Genomic DNA, 12489 nt, shown 5'->3' on the forward strand with positions numbered 1-12489 from the left:
TGCAAGCTAAATCTCTATTTTCTAAAGCCTTTTGGTAGGTCGCTTCAGGTGACGGAAGAAATTCTTCCAACATTTTGATACGTTCAATCGGCGGCGTATCCATCTCTTTCTTTGTGCCGGAAATACCCACATCAGCATCACTACCATACTTGTTCTTGTCTCTCTCCCCGTCATGGCCGGTCTTATTCGCTTGAAGGAGTTTATTAAGATCTTCCCTGATATGCAAAGGGTTTGAATGCAAGAAAAAAGAAAACAGCACAAACATATGATTTGAATACAAGAATTACTATCTAACCTTTTCAAATATACCCGAATCCATCAAATCTTTGTAGTATTTCCGCATGTTGGAAGTGGTTTTACGAATATACGCTTAATATATATATTTTTTTTTTGGGCAAATACGCTAAATGTCTATGCACTATAAACTATAGATAAAGTCTTTCAGGCCTCAAAAGTAATTCTTCTATCAATTTTACATGTTCCGTCAGTAGCAGTGGCGGTGGCGGTGGCGGTGACAGTGGCAGATCCATCTCCCTCTATTCTTGTCTTTCTGTTTTTCCTTTCTCTGTCTCTTATAGAAAGAAGAAAACACAAGGTGAAAATAAGACATTGTATATAGCCAAATCGTGTGGGTAAAAAATCGTCTCAATTTTAACCTTTCGATTTAATTATAGTTTAGTTTTGAAAAAACTATAGTTAAAATGTAACAGTGATCAAAATAATACCATAATGAAACAATATGAGTTTAAAGTTTAAACGATAAAAGCTTACTGAAACGAGTGGATCTGCTCTATTAATCACAAAATAAATTATTTTTGTCGAGTTAATCACAAAATAATATAAGTTCAAACTTTAAAATTTTATACGGTTTTTATTTTATGTTTAATACGGTTTTATCCTATCAAGTTACAAGTATTTTCTTTCTAGTCTGGAAACAATTATTTTTATGAAAAAAATCCATCGAAAACCAGCAACATCTTTTGCTAGATACAGTAAACGTTAAGAGTAGAGTCCACTGGGCACTTTTTAAGGTTCAAAAACAAAAGAGTCCACTGGGCAACATGGCAGTTCAAAAACTTTAAGATTGTTATAATAAAAAATATAATAAAATTGGAATAGTTAACTAAAGTCCCTTTAAAGTTTAATAAACCTTAATGATATGTTCGAGTTCTATCATTCGTTTTTAAACGCGAGAATACCTCCCCATTCCCCAAGGTCGAAGCGTTAAAAATCGCCACTATTTCGGTTTAAAAGCTTTAGTAGTTGGTTTACAGTACACTGACCTGTTGCTTTCACTTTCCTCTATCATTTCCCCCGCTAAGTTTTGTTTCTAGTTTCGTTTGCACGCCACATGCTCGACGAAATTCCCCAAAGGAAGGGTCTAATTGTTGTTAACTAACGTTTTGTTTCTGTTCTCTGGTGTTCAGAATCAAGATGCTGCCGCAGAGGTTGAAGAAGGCCATTACAGACAATCCCAAGAAACTTGGGAATTTGATTGACCTCGTGAACCTTCCATCTACTCTACGTGAATTCCTTGGTCAATCTCAGATCTCCCGTCTGGGTTGTTTCATGCGTGTCTGGTCCTATATCAAGACCAACAATCTTCAGGTTTGAACACCACTAGGTTATTATTAGCTAAACACGTTTTGTATCATTTAGAGTGATTTGTTTTGTTTCTTCTAGGATCCTAAAAACAAGAATGTCGTGAATTGTGATGACAAGCTGAAGAGCATTTTGCTCGGCAAGCAGCGGGTGGAACTAGTCGATCTTCCTTCTCTTATCAAGTTGCATTTCCCGAAAGAACCAAAGTAGATTTGTCTGAAAAATTTAACAACGGAGTTCCAACATTTGCTTCTTTGGGGGTCGTTTGTTTATGTTCATTTATGTTATGGGATGCTTAAAGAGATATGGTTGATACTTTTTAAGTTCTAATAGTTGAACACAAATTGTCTTCCTGGTTTCTGGATTCAATTCCATTTCTGCTTTGAGATTTCATACGTGAACAGTTTCTTTTTTTTCAGGCGCTGATCTGATCCGTTTCTATAACATCAAAAGAGCATTTTAACTAATTACACTTCCACGATATAGTGGGAAAATGTTGTGCTTTTACAACATTATGGAAGCTTGATTCAAATAACACCAAGCAACCTAAGTGATCATTGGTAAAGCATTTCTAAGAAATACAACACAGAAACATCATAAGTTAGCAGAAGACAGAATGTAGCATGTTAAGGAACATGTTTGTGGTATGGGCTACATGCGATGATTCCCAAATACATATTTGCTTGCATTAGAGCAGGTGAAACAGTTCAATCTACATTCCAAGTAGCTCATCCGCTAGTATCCAGTTGCAGTTTGGAAACCTGCAAGAGAATTGTGAACACAATGAGAAGAATTCTTGAGTTAAAGAGTAGATGATACTCATTAAAACTTAGCTTATGTCTTTGGGGGGATACAACGCTTATTACTAACCAAATACTCCAGGATATCTCACGATCCTAAGACCCTGTCATGTGGATTTGAAATCACCAGTCAGATTCGGTTTCCGTTCAGCTCATTGTTCAACTTTGCGTTTGAGTTCTCTTCCCACATTGTTGTTCTTTGATACACTGGCTTCCATCAAAAAGATTTGTGTTCTTCTTTCCAGGAGCGGGCATCCAATAAGAGGGAGCCTGAAGAGAGATGTCTTGCAAGCCGGAGTCCACATATGTCTCTCAAGAAAAATCCCCTAGTATACTTCAGCTGATGCGCTTTCGTTTCAATGCACGTGCGTTTTGATAAAATATATTCAGTGCATTTGCTTCGGTTCGCATCCCGTCCCTATTCAATCCTGAGATCATTGTCGTGTATGCTGCACAATCAGGCTCAACTCCTTTGAACTTGAGCTTACAGAACAAATCATATGCTTCTTCCACCATACAAGCCTTGCACATCCCATGAATCATGATAGTATATGTGATAATATCAAGATCATTTCTACTCTTTTGCATATGTTCGAATCTTTTCAATGCTTTCCTTGCCTCCCCATTAGCAAATAAACCAGCTAACACAATGTTGTAGCTCCTAATATTGGGAGGCAGACCATTAGAAGCCATTGTTCCAAAAACGCCCAGAGCAAGATCTATCTCACCCGCTTGAAAATAACCCTGGATAAGAGTGTTGCAAGAGACTGTGTTTTCGGCCACGCCTCTTTGAGACATCTCATATAAAATGTTAATCCCATCACGTAGCCTCGCCGACTTGAAAAATCCATTTGCAAGAGTACTGTAAGTGACTACATTAGGGGAGCACCCATTGCTTCTCATCGTGTCGAGCAATTTTCTGGCCTCATCTACCCGACCTTCCTTGCAACGCCCATAGATAAGTGAACTGTAAGTGAAAACATTAGGATCTATAGACATTTGGACCATCTTGTCGCACACACCATCAACCTTGGAAGGCTTCTCACGTTTCCCATAAGCATGGATTAATGCACTGAAAGTGAACACATTAGGGTTGACTTTTCCGGAGTTCATTTCGAGCAGTAGTCCCTCGGCGTCAGTCAATCTACCGGCATTACAAAGGCCAGTAATGAGAGAGCTGTAGGTAACAACATTGGGTCCAATTCCTCTGTTTTTCATACGTTTGAAAAGCTCCAGCGCTCTATCCACAAGCCTCAATTTGCAAAGAGTATCAATGAGTATGGTGTAGACAACTACATCGTTATTAACTCCCATTCGCTCCATTTGCTCGGCCACATAAACAGCGTCTCTAATACTATTCCCCAGACAGAATCCATTGACCAGCGAGCTAGCCGTTACAATGTCAGGCTCAATACCAAGTTTCATCATCTTCCCAAGGTAAGATAAAGCCAAAGAGGGTTGTAAGCAGCGGCAGAAACAATTCACCAGAATGTTGCAGGTATAAAGATCAGGGGAAATTTCCAAGTTTTCAGTATTCTCAACACAATTCCAGAGAGTAATGACAACATCGTACCTCTTCATCTTGGCAATAGCAGTCAATACTTTATTGAATTCAACAATGGAAGGAAGGGGGTAAGACTCAACCATGAGCACGAACAAATTAAACGCATCTTCGCAGTCAAGATTGTGAAGCCCACTTCTCAATACCACTTTATAATCAGTATTAGCACCAGAATAAGCTCGTACCCAGAGACGGAAACCGCAAAGTCTCAGCGACGGAGCAAGAGCAAACCCAGGATCACTGTTCTTCAGCAAATGCCGATGAAGATGAAGAAACCCCTTAGCCGTTGAAGCAATCGCAGTCGCGATCGACCACCGCATCCAATCAACTTTACTTCAGCTTGATTTGGGTTCGTTCCCAAACTCTGTCTCAGAAATTGTTGAATCATAAACCCTAAACCCTACAAGGACATAGTGCTGTGAGTGTTTGAGAGAACTGAGAATTCTCAAGAGAAAGGCGAGTGAAAATAATAAAAACTCTTAACCGCCGGTTAAGGAATAATCGAGTTTTTCTTTGGTTTTTTTTGGATTAAAACGATTTGCCAAACCGAACCGGATTGCACAACTTGGTTTCACTTCTGGTTGTTGTGTGATTTGTCACTTTTATTTACCACTGAAACTGAGATATTCTAATGAACTTGTTCACCAAAATGTTTTGAAATGATTCTTTCTTCTGTAATCAGATGGTAAAACCAATAGATATACTCTTGATTGTGGAATACATTGAAATGTCAGTGTTTTTGGTTTCTAGCATCATAAGTCAATTCCATTTCTGCATTGTTTTTTTCTTTCAACAGTTTCATCTAATTCATCTTTATAACAATCACAGCAGCATCTTCAAGTAGTTACATGATCATAAAGTAAGAAAAATGGTTCTTTTACAACACTCTGGAAGCTTGATTTTGACTGATATCAAGTAACTTACTGAAAGAAAAAAATTATACTTTGGAAGAAAGAATGTAGTATATAGTATGTTAAATATTGTGCTTGCGGTATCAGGTATGGAACTTTCTTGTTTATCACTGAAACCGAGATAAGTCGTACTTGAGAACATGGCTTGCTACTATTTCGTTTGTCTTCTCTGTTGGATGAAATGAGTCCCAAAATACATATTTGCTTGCATCAGAACATGTGAATGGGTTCATGTTATCACACAAGTAGCTCATCTCATAGTATCCTGTTCCGCAGCATGCACTCCTTACATTTTGAAAACCTGCAATGCAATTATAGGAATATTATCTCAGAAGAATTCTTGATTTGAGAGTCTTTGCATGACTATTCCTGGAAAAAACGCTTTTTTTTTTTGTTAGAGAAATTTTGTTACTAACCAAATGCTTCAGGATGGTTTAGGATATCTGAAACCAGATCATACGGATTTGAAAACACAAGCTGGAGTCCGTCCAGTTCAAGGTTCAACTCGGAGACTTTTTCATTCATCTTGGTGTTGAAATCTCTAGCCACAATGTTGTATTCTTCGATGCATTGGCTTCCATAAAAGAGCTGAGTTGTTCTTTCCAAGGGCAAGCATCCAAAAGGAGAGAGTCCTGACAGAGACATCTTCCGAGCTCCGAGTCTGTAAATATCTGTCAGGAAATCTCCTGCAATTCCTATCAGGAAGTTTTGGTACTCACTCACAGAGTACTTCCGCAGCTTGCGGGGAAGAAGATAGTAATTCTCCAGGAAATCGTTGGTTCCGATACTAATCAGGTATAGTGATTCCTTAATAATCTCATTAGCTTTCTCTTCACCCAAGTAGCTTCTTAGCCTGGTCTGGTATTCTTTGTAGTACTCCATTTCCTTCCAAAGCGGCATCACAGACTTACACATTTCAAAAAAAACCATGTCAGATTTGGTTTAACTAGGACTATATGAAATCTACAATTCACTACAGTAATGTACTACTACTAGGATATACAAGTATGGTTGACTTACTAAGACAGAAGAGGTTGCATTGTCTAAGCCGGTTCCAGCTGAAGCGAAACAGACACCAGTGGCAAAGTCTGCGATGCTGTATACTGGATCTAGGTATGCAGGGACTGCGTTCTTGAGTCCCAAACCTTCAGAAATGAAATCTGGTGCAATCCGACCATTTGAGAATCTCCCAGTTGCTTTCCCATCAAAGTAATCCCGGCCATACGGCAGGAAATTACTCTTTAGAACTGTAGAAATCTGGTTGTTGTTGCCTGAATCCACAGTGGAGTCCCCAAACACGATAAGCGCAGAAACTTTCGCTGCCGTTTCAGGTATCATCACCAAGAGCTGAGCTGCTAGAAACAAGAACGCAAGAACTCTATTTCGCAGCATGCTTTACACAAGTTTGCTTCTGCAAAACAAGAACCTCACACGGTTGATTTGGGAAGAAACAATAGGACCAAAGCATTTAAAGTTGGAGGAAGAGAGGTATCTTGTATCGAACCTGAAACAAATTTCGCTTGTGTAGTAGTTATTAGGCTAGGCCCTTTGTTAGATGATGCCTTATTAAATACTCCTTAGTCTGAATTGTCTCTCTGTGTTATTTTTGGCCACAGAGAGGTAGTTGAGGTGAGTAATGAGCCGAAAATGATTTGAGATTAATTTTTCAGCAGAGAGCCGTATTTATAGCTACTTAAAAAAGGAGACAAGCCAGGTTTTACATAAAAGGAAGAAGGATTCATACTCTTGCAAGCTTCAGATATGTGTAACGCATCATCCTTTTTTACCGGGTTCACGCACAAACCTCTCTACTCTCTGTTCTTGTCTCTTTGTTTGGTCTTCAGTCAAGCAATGCTTTAAATCTCGGAAGCTACAAAGGAGTTTTCTTCACTTGATTAAATTTGAGATAGTTCGTAAACTGTGTCGCACGTCTTGGGGCTTCTTTTTTAGTTCAACCACAGTTTTGGTTGGTGCAACGACAAGACAATAACAAGTAACGCCAAGAAAGTGTCTCTCATGCGTCAAATGTGACATTGCCGATAAAAGTAACTTTGGTTTTTTTAGTCTCAACTAATGATCATATTTATTGTTCAAACTTTTTTCGTTTGTTTTTTTTTGTCTCTTGAAAAGCTAGATGTGGGCTAGCTTCCAACTGACAGGTGTATACTAAAACAGGTTTGCGTTATGAATTAAAATAAAAGTACAAGCAAAACAAATGTAATAGGCTTATATTAGCAATTAAGGGGTCATTTATAGTTGTTGAATTATTGCTAAGTAGTTGAACATAAATTTTCACATTCTCCCATCCAAATGAAGTCAAATCTACACAACCTATGTAATTTGATTAGAATTTATCACTACTATTGCAACTAATAGTGTGATCCTACTCTATACGGAGTAAATGAGAAACACACATACATGTGCGTGCGTGCTTGTTCTGATTAGTTGGACTGTACCAATCAGGCCCAGGAGATGGATGGACTATAATGCTTATGTTATGTCTGTCCCAAAAAAAAGTACAAGTGATTATGTTTGGTTGGTTCTTTCTAGAGGCTTCTCAAATTAGCTGCCCAAGTTGTTATATTGACTATAATACCCTCACAGACTCGCCGGATTAAATCAGTAAGCCTCAGCCACCGCTCGTGCATCGGTAAGGGTAACTACGTAAAATCGCTAAAAGAAAAACCCAAAGAGAGAAAGAATTGAGTAATTCTCAACTCCACGAAGCGCACGAGTGTGTGTGTCTCTCTGCAACAATTAGATTTTGATTCATTCTTTTTCTCTTCTCTTCTCGTCTTGATCTCTGCTTGTCCCTCTGTTGATCCCCGTGATGTTGGTTTCGAGAATTTTGTCGCGAGTTTCCCGCAGCGCGGGTTTGCGTTCATCCTCTCTCCCCGCCGTCGCTCATCAGACGAGGAACCAGACTCCTATCTTCTCGAGTCGGTATCACTCCCTCGTTCACGACTACTCACACAAGGTTTGATTTTGACTCAAATTTTATCATTATCCGTGCGGGATTTAGATTCAGGGTTTTGCTAGGGTTTAAGGGTTTCCTCAATCTGACCTCAATTCAGAGTTTTTAGAAATGATAGCTGTGTTTTGATAATATTTCCTTGATCCCATGTGTTTGAATTGTCAGATGTATGTGTATATGAGTGGATGCTCTTTCATTTCCGCCTTAGATTTCTACAGTTTTTTTGTTTGCTTTGATTCATTTGACTGAGATTAATCCATTTTGCATCGTTTATGGGGGCAGCTCGTTCCAGCCCAGGTGTCTCTGGATTCAATTTCACTACAAAATTTCTCTTTTTCTTCCTCAACCTCGCCTGAATCAGATGAGAAGAAAAGCAACACTGAGGTCTCGAACACAAGTGAAGAGAAAGCTACTGCTGAGGCAAATGAATCAGGAGTTGACTCTGGATCGAAAGATTCTGTGACTGATTCTGCAGAAAGAAAGCGGAAAGGTGCTAAACGAGCTGCATCTTCTGAATCAGATTCTGAGAGTGATGATGAGTTGTCAGTGGATGATTTGGTGAAGCTTGTAGCTGAGAAGGAAGAGCTACTGTCTCAAAAGGAAGAAGAGATTAAGAAAATGAAAGATAAAGTTCTTCGTACTTACGCTGAAATGGAGAATGTCATGGACAGAACAAGACGTGATGCTGAAAACACCAAAAAGTATGCCGTACAGGTTAGTCTACTACAACAACTTGGTTTGCAGCTTTTCCTTCTTATAGTATTTTGCTTAAAATATATATGTATGCAGAATTTTGCAAAGAGCCTTTTGGATGTGGCGGATAATCTTGGAAGAGCTTCTTCGGTTGTCAAAGAAAGCTTCTCAAAGCTTGACACTTCAAATGATTCGGCTGGAGCTGCTCCATTATTAAAGACCCTTTTAGAAGGAGTGGAAATGACTGAGAAACAGCTAGCGGAGGTAAATATTGACAAATGTAGTTATAAGACCTTAAGTAAGCAATGTCGATAGAACCTGATAATTTTTGTGCTGCTGCAGGTATTTAAGAAATTTGGTATGGAGAAGTATGATCCTTTAAACGAGCCGTTTGATCCAAACAGACATAACGCAGTGTTCCAAGTCCCTGATGCTTCTAAGCCAGAAGGCACAGTAGCTCATGTCTTGAAGGTAAATATATTAAGTTTGCTCAATTCTTTGTCTCTCATTATTCCATATTGTACAGTCCTTAAATACCAATTAGTAACGATGGATGTCTATATACGTGCAGTCTGGATACACACTGTATGATCGAGTTATAAGACCAGCTGAGGTTGGTGTTACACAAGGAGGAGAAAACGAAGAAGAGAAGAAAGAGTCTGATGCTTAAGAAAAAGTTAGCTGGTTTTCATAAATTTTGCTATGGTTCTATGTTTCAATGTTTCGAGTAACTCATTAACATCTTCTTGAGTCTTTGAGTCATAGTTTTCTCTTGTGGTTTGGTTATTCATTAGATGAACAAGATCTCGCATAAGTTGCTGGACATGGCATTTGCAGGAGATATCCTGCTTCTGTGTCTGTTTTCTCTATCTCCCTGAAGCATTAATTGCATGGGAAAATACCATTTTACAGATTTTCGAGGTTCACACTGACCAAGTCTCCTTTTTGATTAATTTAATCAGATACAAATTATGGTTTTACATGGTCTGATACAACCAGAAACTAACCAGGGGGAAAGATGCTGAAAACAGAGTCACAAAACTTGCATCTCATTCTTAAAACCTTCCCTGTAACTTATGTTGAAGAATGTCTCCGAGCTTTACATAAAGCATTTTCTGCTCCTCGTCTCCCAGACCCCTCGATATCTGCAGGTATAATACAATCAAATATTTAAAAAGCCACTACGTAACTTTTAAGTGAATTATGATTCTAACCTGGTCTAGGATCATCTCGACACTGTACTGATTAACAATGAACGAATGGATGTAGATGTATGCGAAAAACGCCATAACATTCTGTTTAGGCAGCAAAATTTGGTTAAAACTATGAAAAATACAATATTTCATCTGTCTGATCTTATAGTGGCTCTTACTTGGCAATCCATTCTATCAGTAAATCCTCCATGTCCTGGTATGCTGTCTCCGAAATCCTGTCAAAGCAACAAAACGAAGTTAAGATTTGTTCTTAGACTCATGGAAACACAACCTTTTAATGTTTGAAAATGTCTAACCTTGATCTTAAAAGCTCTTTTGAAACCGCTTGCGAAGAAACCACCAAAAGGTGCTATAGCAGATGCGAATAAACCGAGAGAGAAAGCATGCCACTGGACAGGCAGAATCGAGATCTCTTTCCATGGAGACTGTTAAGTAACAGTGCTCAGTTTCAAAACAAAGACTTATACAGTACAAGACAACATCGCTGCCTGATTTTCATGAGAAGGTAACTAATTGCTTACAAATGGAGCAATCCAAAAGGGCAATGGATAATACTCTGGCCTGAAGAGAGGGCCTGGATCACAATGAAGCCAACCAGTTGATAAGTCCTGCAAAAGATGCAACATAGCGATGAAGTAAAGGCCAAGAAGAAAACATCGCAATGGAGATTTAATTTTTGTTACCTTCCTTGGACATGTAAGCCATTGGAACTGGCCTAAGACATTTGCAAACTGTTGTCAGAAGCACAGATAATCTATCAGTCTTGAGACAAAAAGAAATGGCTATAAATAAATGGATCAAATGATTGAAGATGAGTATATTACAAAAAATGCGGAGATAATGGTTGCCACTGATGCTCCGATGAAACCTTCCCATGTTTTCTTTGGAGACAACTTGATCAGTGGAGTTTTCCCGAAATAGAAACCGAAGAAATAAGCAGCTACATCGTTCATAGCAATAAGCGCTGCAGGCAGAAGAAACCTGCATATTGATCCATTTTAAACACCAAGCTAGAACCCATAGGTAAAGGACATGTTTCATTTGAATCCATTATTACCAGAAGATCCCTTCAAATATATTGGCAACGATGAAAGAAGATTGAGCAAGCACAACGATAAGGATCATATGCGTCCAAGCGTATTGCCCAAACTGATACCTATACATCTTCTTCTTTAATGTAAGGATAAACCATATGAAACCTGAATGAAAATTAAACTCTTAACGTATCCAGAAAGTGATGAGTGAGGTTGGTGAAGAAGAAGAAGAAAGAGCAACACAAACCTGCAATGTACAAGAAGTACCAAATAACCATCTGGTACTTGATAAGACCACTCACAAGCTTGTAGATGAATCTGTCCGAAGAAACAGTGTTCACAAGCTGCTGTTGGAGCATGCGTCCATAAACAAACAACATAGCCGTGAAGAAGAAATGCCAATTCAAGAGCCTGAAACCAGGCAAGCGACGCTCTTCGTGAACTCTTCTGAGTAGAAAGAAGAGCTCTCTGGCCATGAAGATCTGTATAGCCACAACCATCGCCCAGATGTAGAGATGACCCATGTAGATTATAAACATAACTCCACCAAGCATCCAGAGAGATGAGCATGTCCTTATCCACATTGATTTGTACTTGTTCTTATCACCAAGTAACAGGTTGCTTACTCTGCTTACATTGCTTCTGCTCACCTCAGATAGATTCTGAATGTTGAGAAAAAGACAATAAAATCTCAGTTCAAGAATCTTATAACACATTCAACAGAAAAAAGAGCGTTATACCTCGCTTGATCGCCTGCGGTGGCGAGTGCGGGCGGTGGGAGAGCTAGGAGCGTAATTGTAATCCCTTGGTGAATTGAGAATGTTTTGATAATGGTTATCTCTTTGATTATTATTACACATACGTGAAGTCGATGTATTAGGATGACTATTCTCCCTTAGCTTTCTAATTCGTGGAGAATGCGGATTGAGATCTTTCTCCATTGCCATCGAGATCCCCTAAGATCAGTGCTCTCAGTTCCTGGATTAATGGTTCTTCAAATTTAGTTAACCATGATGATATCTGGGTTTCTTCTGTCTGATCTGTAATATCAAAATGTCAACCATAAGTCGAGCTTTATACATTGTAAATATTCACAAGAGATTGCTTGTAATACAAGCATTAACAGAGGATATAGATTGAAGGTGTAAAGCCTAGAAACCTACATGACGTATCAAAAGCACAACGAGATGGATCATATTCAAAAAAACATTTACATGTAAAATAAACATACCCACAGATTCGGTTGTAAGAAACAAATCGACTAAAGAGTTACAAATGAAAGAGAAGGAATGAACTTACGGAGAATGAAGCTTTAGGATTAATGGGAAAAATGTGGCGGGATGATAGATGATTGAAAAAAAATGCAAAGTGAAGAATCTCAAAGGAGGCGAGGGAGGGAAGAAGGAGAAGGGAGGAGGAAGGTGGTGGATGAGCACTTTTTTATTAGCGGTGAGGCCGAATTAGAAGATAACCAAAATACAAATAAAACTATTCATGTCGCACTCACGTTCAAACCCGGGATGAACGACACGTATCATTATTTTATATGGGCCGGATTGTTTACTTATAAAGCCCAATAAAAGGCCCTTAACGACGACATGAACATGGTGAGTCAACGAGGGTCTCACCTTTTTGTTGTTGTTTTTTTGGTCATTAATTATTGAGTTCCGTAAAGTGGGACCCATTTCTCCCGTTTCCCA

General features: G+C 38.8%; 5 protein-coding genes across 10 annotated transcripts; 2 read left to right on the forward strand and 3 right to left on the reverse strand.

Moving 5' to 3' along the window:
- The first annotated feature begins 1120 nt into the window (after positions 1-1120).
- LOC17877939 (upstream activation factor subunit spp27) lies at positions 1121-1995 on the forward strand. 3 transcript variants are annotated; one of them, XM_006282417.2, is made up of 3 exons: positions 1121-1215; positions 1428-1608; positions 1684-1995. In XM_006282417.2, the coding sequence occupies exons 1-3, from the start codon at positions 1160-1162 to the stop codon at positions 1810-1812; spliced, it is 366 nt and encodes a 121-aa protein (XP_006282479.2). In that variant the 5' UTR covers positions 1121-1159; the 3' UTR covers positions 1813-1995. The 3 variants fall into 3 exon arrangements, with proteins under 3 accessions (XP_006282479.2, XP_023634899.1, XP_023634900.1); XM_023779131.1 differs by lacking the exon at positions 1121-1215 and adding an exon at positions 1222-1333; XM_023779132.1 differs by lacking the exon at positions 1121-1215 and adding an exon at positions 1231-1321.
- Positions 1996-2043: 48 nt separating this feature from the next.
- Positions 2044-4375, reverse strand: LOC17880973 (pentatricopeptide repeat-containing protein At4g26800). The gene is made up of 2 exons (XM_006283488.2): positions 2473-4375; positions 2044-2363 (listed from the first exon to the last, which is right to left on the reverse strand). Exon 1 carries the CDS (start codon positions 4281-4283, stop codon positions 2739-2741), a length of 1545 nt encoding a protein of 514 aa, XP_006283550.1. The 5' UTR covers positions 4284-4375; the 3' UTR covers positions 2044-2363; positions 2473-2738.
- Positions 4376-4759: 384 nt separating this feature from the next.
- LOC17878304 (GDSL esterase/lipase At4g26790) lies at positions 4760-6774 on the reverse strand. Of its 2 annotated transcripts, XM_006283967.2 has the most exons (5): positions 6619-6774; positions 6379-6469; positions 5895-6285; positions 5291-5780; positions 4760-5175 (listed from the first exon to the last, which is right to left on the reverse strand). In XM_006283967.2, exons 3-5 carry the CDS (start codon positions 6264-6266, stop codon positions 4982-4984), a joined length of 1056 nt encoding a protein of 351 aa, XP_006284029.1. In that variant the 5' UTR covers positions 6267-6285; positions 6379-6469; positions 6619-6774; the 3' UTR covers positions 4760-4981. The 2 variants fall into 2 exon arrangements, with proteins under 2 accessions (XP_006284029.1, XP_023634898.1); XM_023779130.1 differs by having other exon boundaries at positions 6379-6774.
- A 759-nt stretch (positions 6775-7533) lies between these two features.
- LOC17879797 (grpE protein homolog 2, mitochondrial) lies at positions 7534-9467 on the forward strand. The gene is made up of 5 exons (XM_023779365.1): positions 7534-7851; positions 8131-8562; positions 8638-8805; positions 8884-9012; positions 9113-9467. Exons 1-5 carry the CDS (start codon positions 7705-7707, stop codon positions 9209-9211), a joined length of 975 nt encoding a protein of 324 aa, XP_023635133.1. The 5' UTR covers positions 7534-7704; the 3' UTR covers positions 9212-9467.
- An 89-nt stretch (positions 9468-9556) lies between these two features.
- Positions 9557-12205, reverse strand: LOC17880565 (phosphatidate cytidylyltransferase 3). 3 transcript variants are annotated; one of them, XM_006285738.2, is made up of 11 exons: positions 12089-12205; positions 11530-11829; positions 11037-11451; positions 10813-10954; positions 10580-10736; positions 10439-10486; positions 10277-10363; positions 10052-10180; positions 9914-9970; positions 9756-9836; positions 9557-9686 (listed from the first exon to the last, which is right to left on the reverse strand). In XM_006285738.2, exons 2-11 carry the CDS (start codon positions 11734-11736, stop codon positions 9597-9599), a joined length of 1413 nt encoding a protein of 470 aa, XP_006285800.1. In that variant the 5' UTR covers positions 11737-11829; positions 12089-12205; the 3' UTR covers positions 9557-9596. The 3 variants fall into 3 exon arrangements, with proteins under 3 accessions (XP_006285800.1, XP_023635131.1, XP_023635132.1); XM_023779363.1 differs by having other exon boundaries at positions 10277-10486; XM_023779364.1 differs by lacking the exons at positions 11530-11829; positions 12089-12205 and having other exon boundaries at positions 10277-10486; positions 10813-10911; positions 11037-11444.
- Positions 12206-12489: the final 284 nt, after the last annotated feature.

This window comes from Capsella rubella, unplaced genomic scaffold, assembly GCF_000375325.1.
Source record: "Capsella rubella cultivar Monte Gargano unplaced genomic scaffold, Caprub1_0 scaffold_7, whole genome shotgun sequence".
In the NCBI taxonomy this organism is placed as follows: Eukaryota; Viridiplantae; Streptophyta; class Magnoliopsida; order Brassicales; family Brassicaceae; genus Capsella; species Capsella rubella.

Excerpts from the sequence above, each read along its gene's own strand:
- LOC17877939 (XM_006282417.2), top strand. The coding sequence starts at position 1,160 with ATGTTCGAGTTCTATCATTCGTTTTTAAACGCGAGAATACCTCCCCAT. Across the intron at positions 1,216-1,427 it reads ATACCTCCCCATTCCCCAAG|AATCAAGATGCTGCCGCAGA; the intron begins GTCGAAGCGTTA and ends TCTGGTGTTCAG. Across the intron at positions 1,609-1,683 it reads TCAAGACCAACAATCTTCAG|GATCCTAAAAACAAGAATGT; the intron begins GTTTGAACACCA and ends TGTTTCTTCTAG.
- LOC17880973 (XM_006283488.2), bottom strand. The coding sequence starts at position 4,283 with ATGCGGTGGTCGATCGCGACTGCGATTGCTTCAACGGCTAAGGGGTTT.
- LOC17878304 (XM_006283967.2), bottom strand. The coding sequence starts at position 6,266 with ATGCTGCGAAATAGAGTTCTTGCGTTCTTGTTTCTAGCAGCTCAGCTC. Across the intron at positions 5,781-5,894 it reads ATGCAACCTCTTCTGTCTTA|TCTGTGATGCCGCTTTGGAA; the intron begins GTAAGTCAACCA and ends GAAATGTGTAAG. Across the intron at positions 5,176-5,290 it reads AAACCATCCTGAAGCATTTG|GTTTTCAAAATGTAAGGAGT; the intron begins GTTAGTAACAAA and ends ATTGCATTGCAG.
- LOC17879797 (XM_023779365.1), top strand. The coding sequence starts at position 7,705 with ATGTTGGTTTCGAGAATTTTGTCGCGAGTTTCCCGCAGCGCGGGTTTG. Across the intron at positions 7,852-8,130 it reads TTCACGACTACTCACACAAG|CTCGTTCCAGCCCAGGTGTC; the intron begins GTTTGATTTTGA and ends TTATGGGGGCAG. Across the intron at positions 8,563-8,637 it reads CCAAAAAGTATGCCGTACAG|AATTTTGCAAAGAGCCTTTT; the intron begins GTTAGTCTACTA and ends ATATGTATGCAG.
- LOC17880565 (XM_023779363.1), bottom strand. The coding sequence starts at position 11,736 with ATGGCAATGGAGAAAGATCTCAATCCGCATTCTCCACGAATTAGAAAG. Across the intron at positions 10,487-10,579 it reads CCATTATCTCCGCATTTTTT|TTTGCAAATGTCTTAGGCCA; the intron begins GTAATATACTCA and ends TTCTGACAACAG. Across the intron at positions 9,837-9,913 it reads CTGATAGAATGGATTGCCAA|AATGTTATGGCGTTTTTCGC; the intron begins GTAAGAGCCACT and ends CTGCCTAAACAG.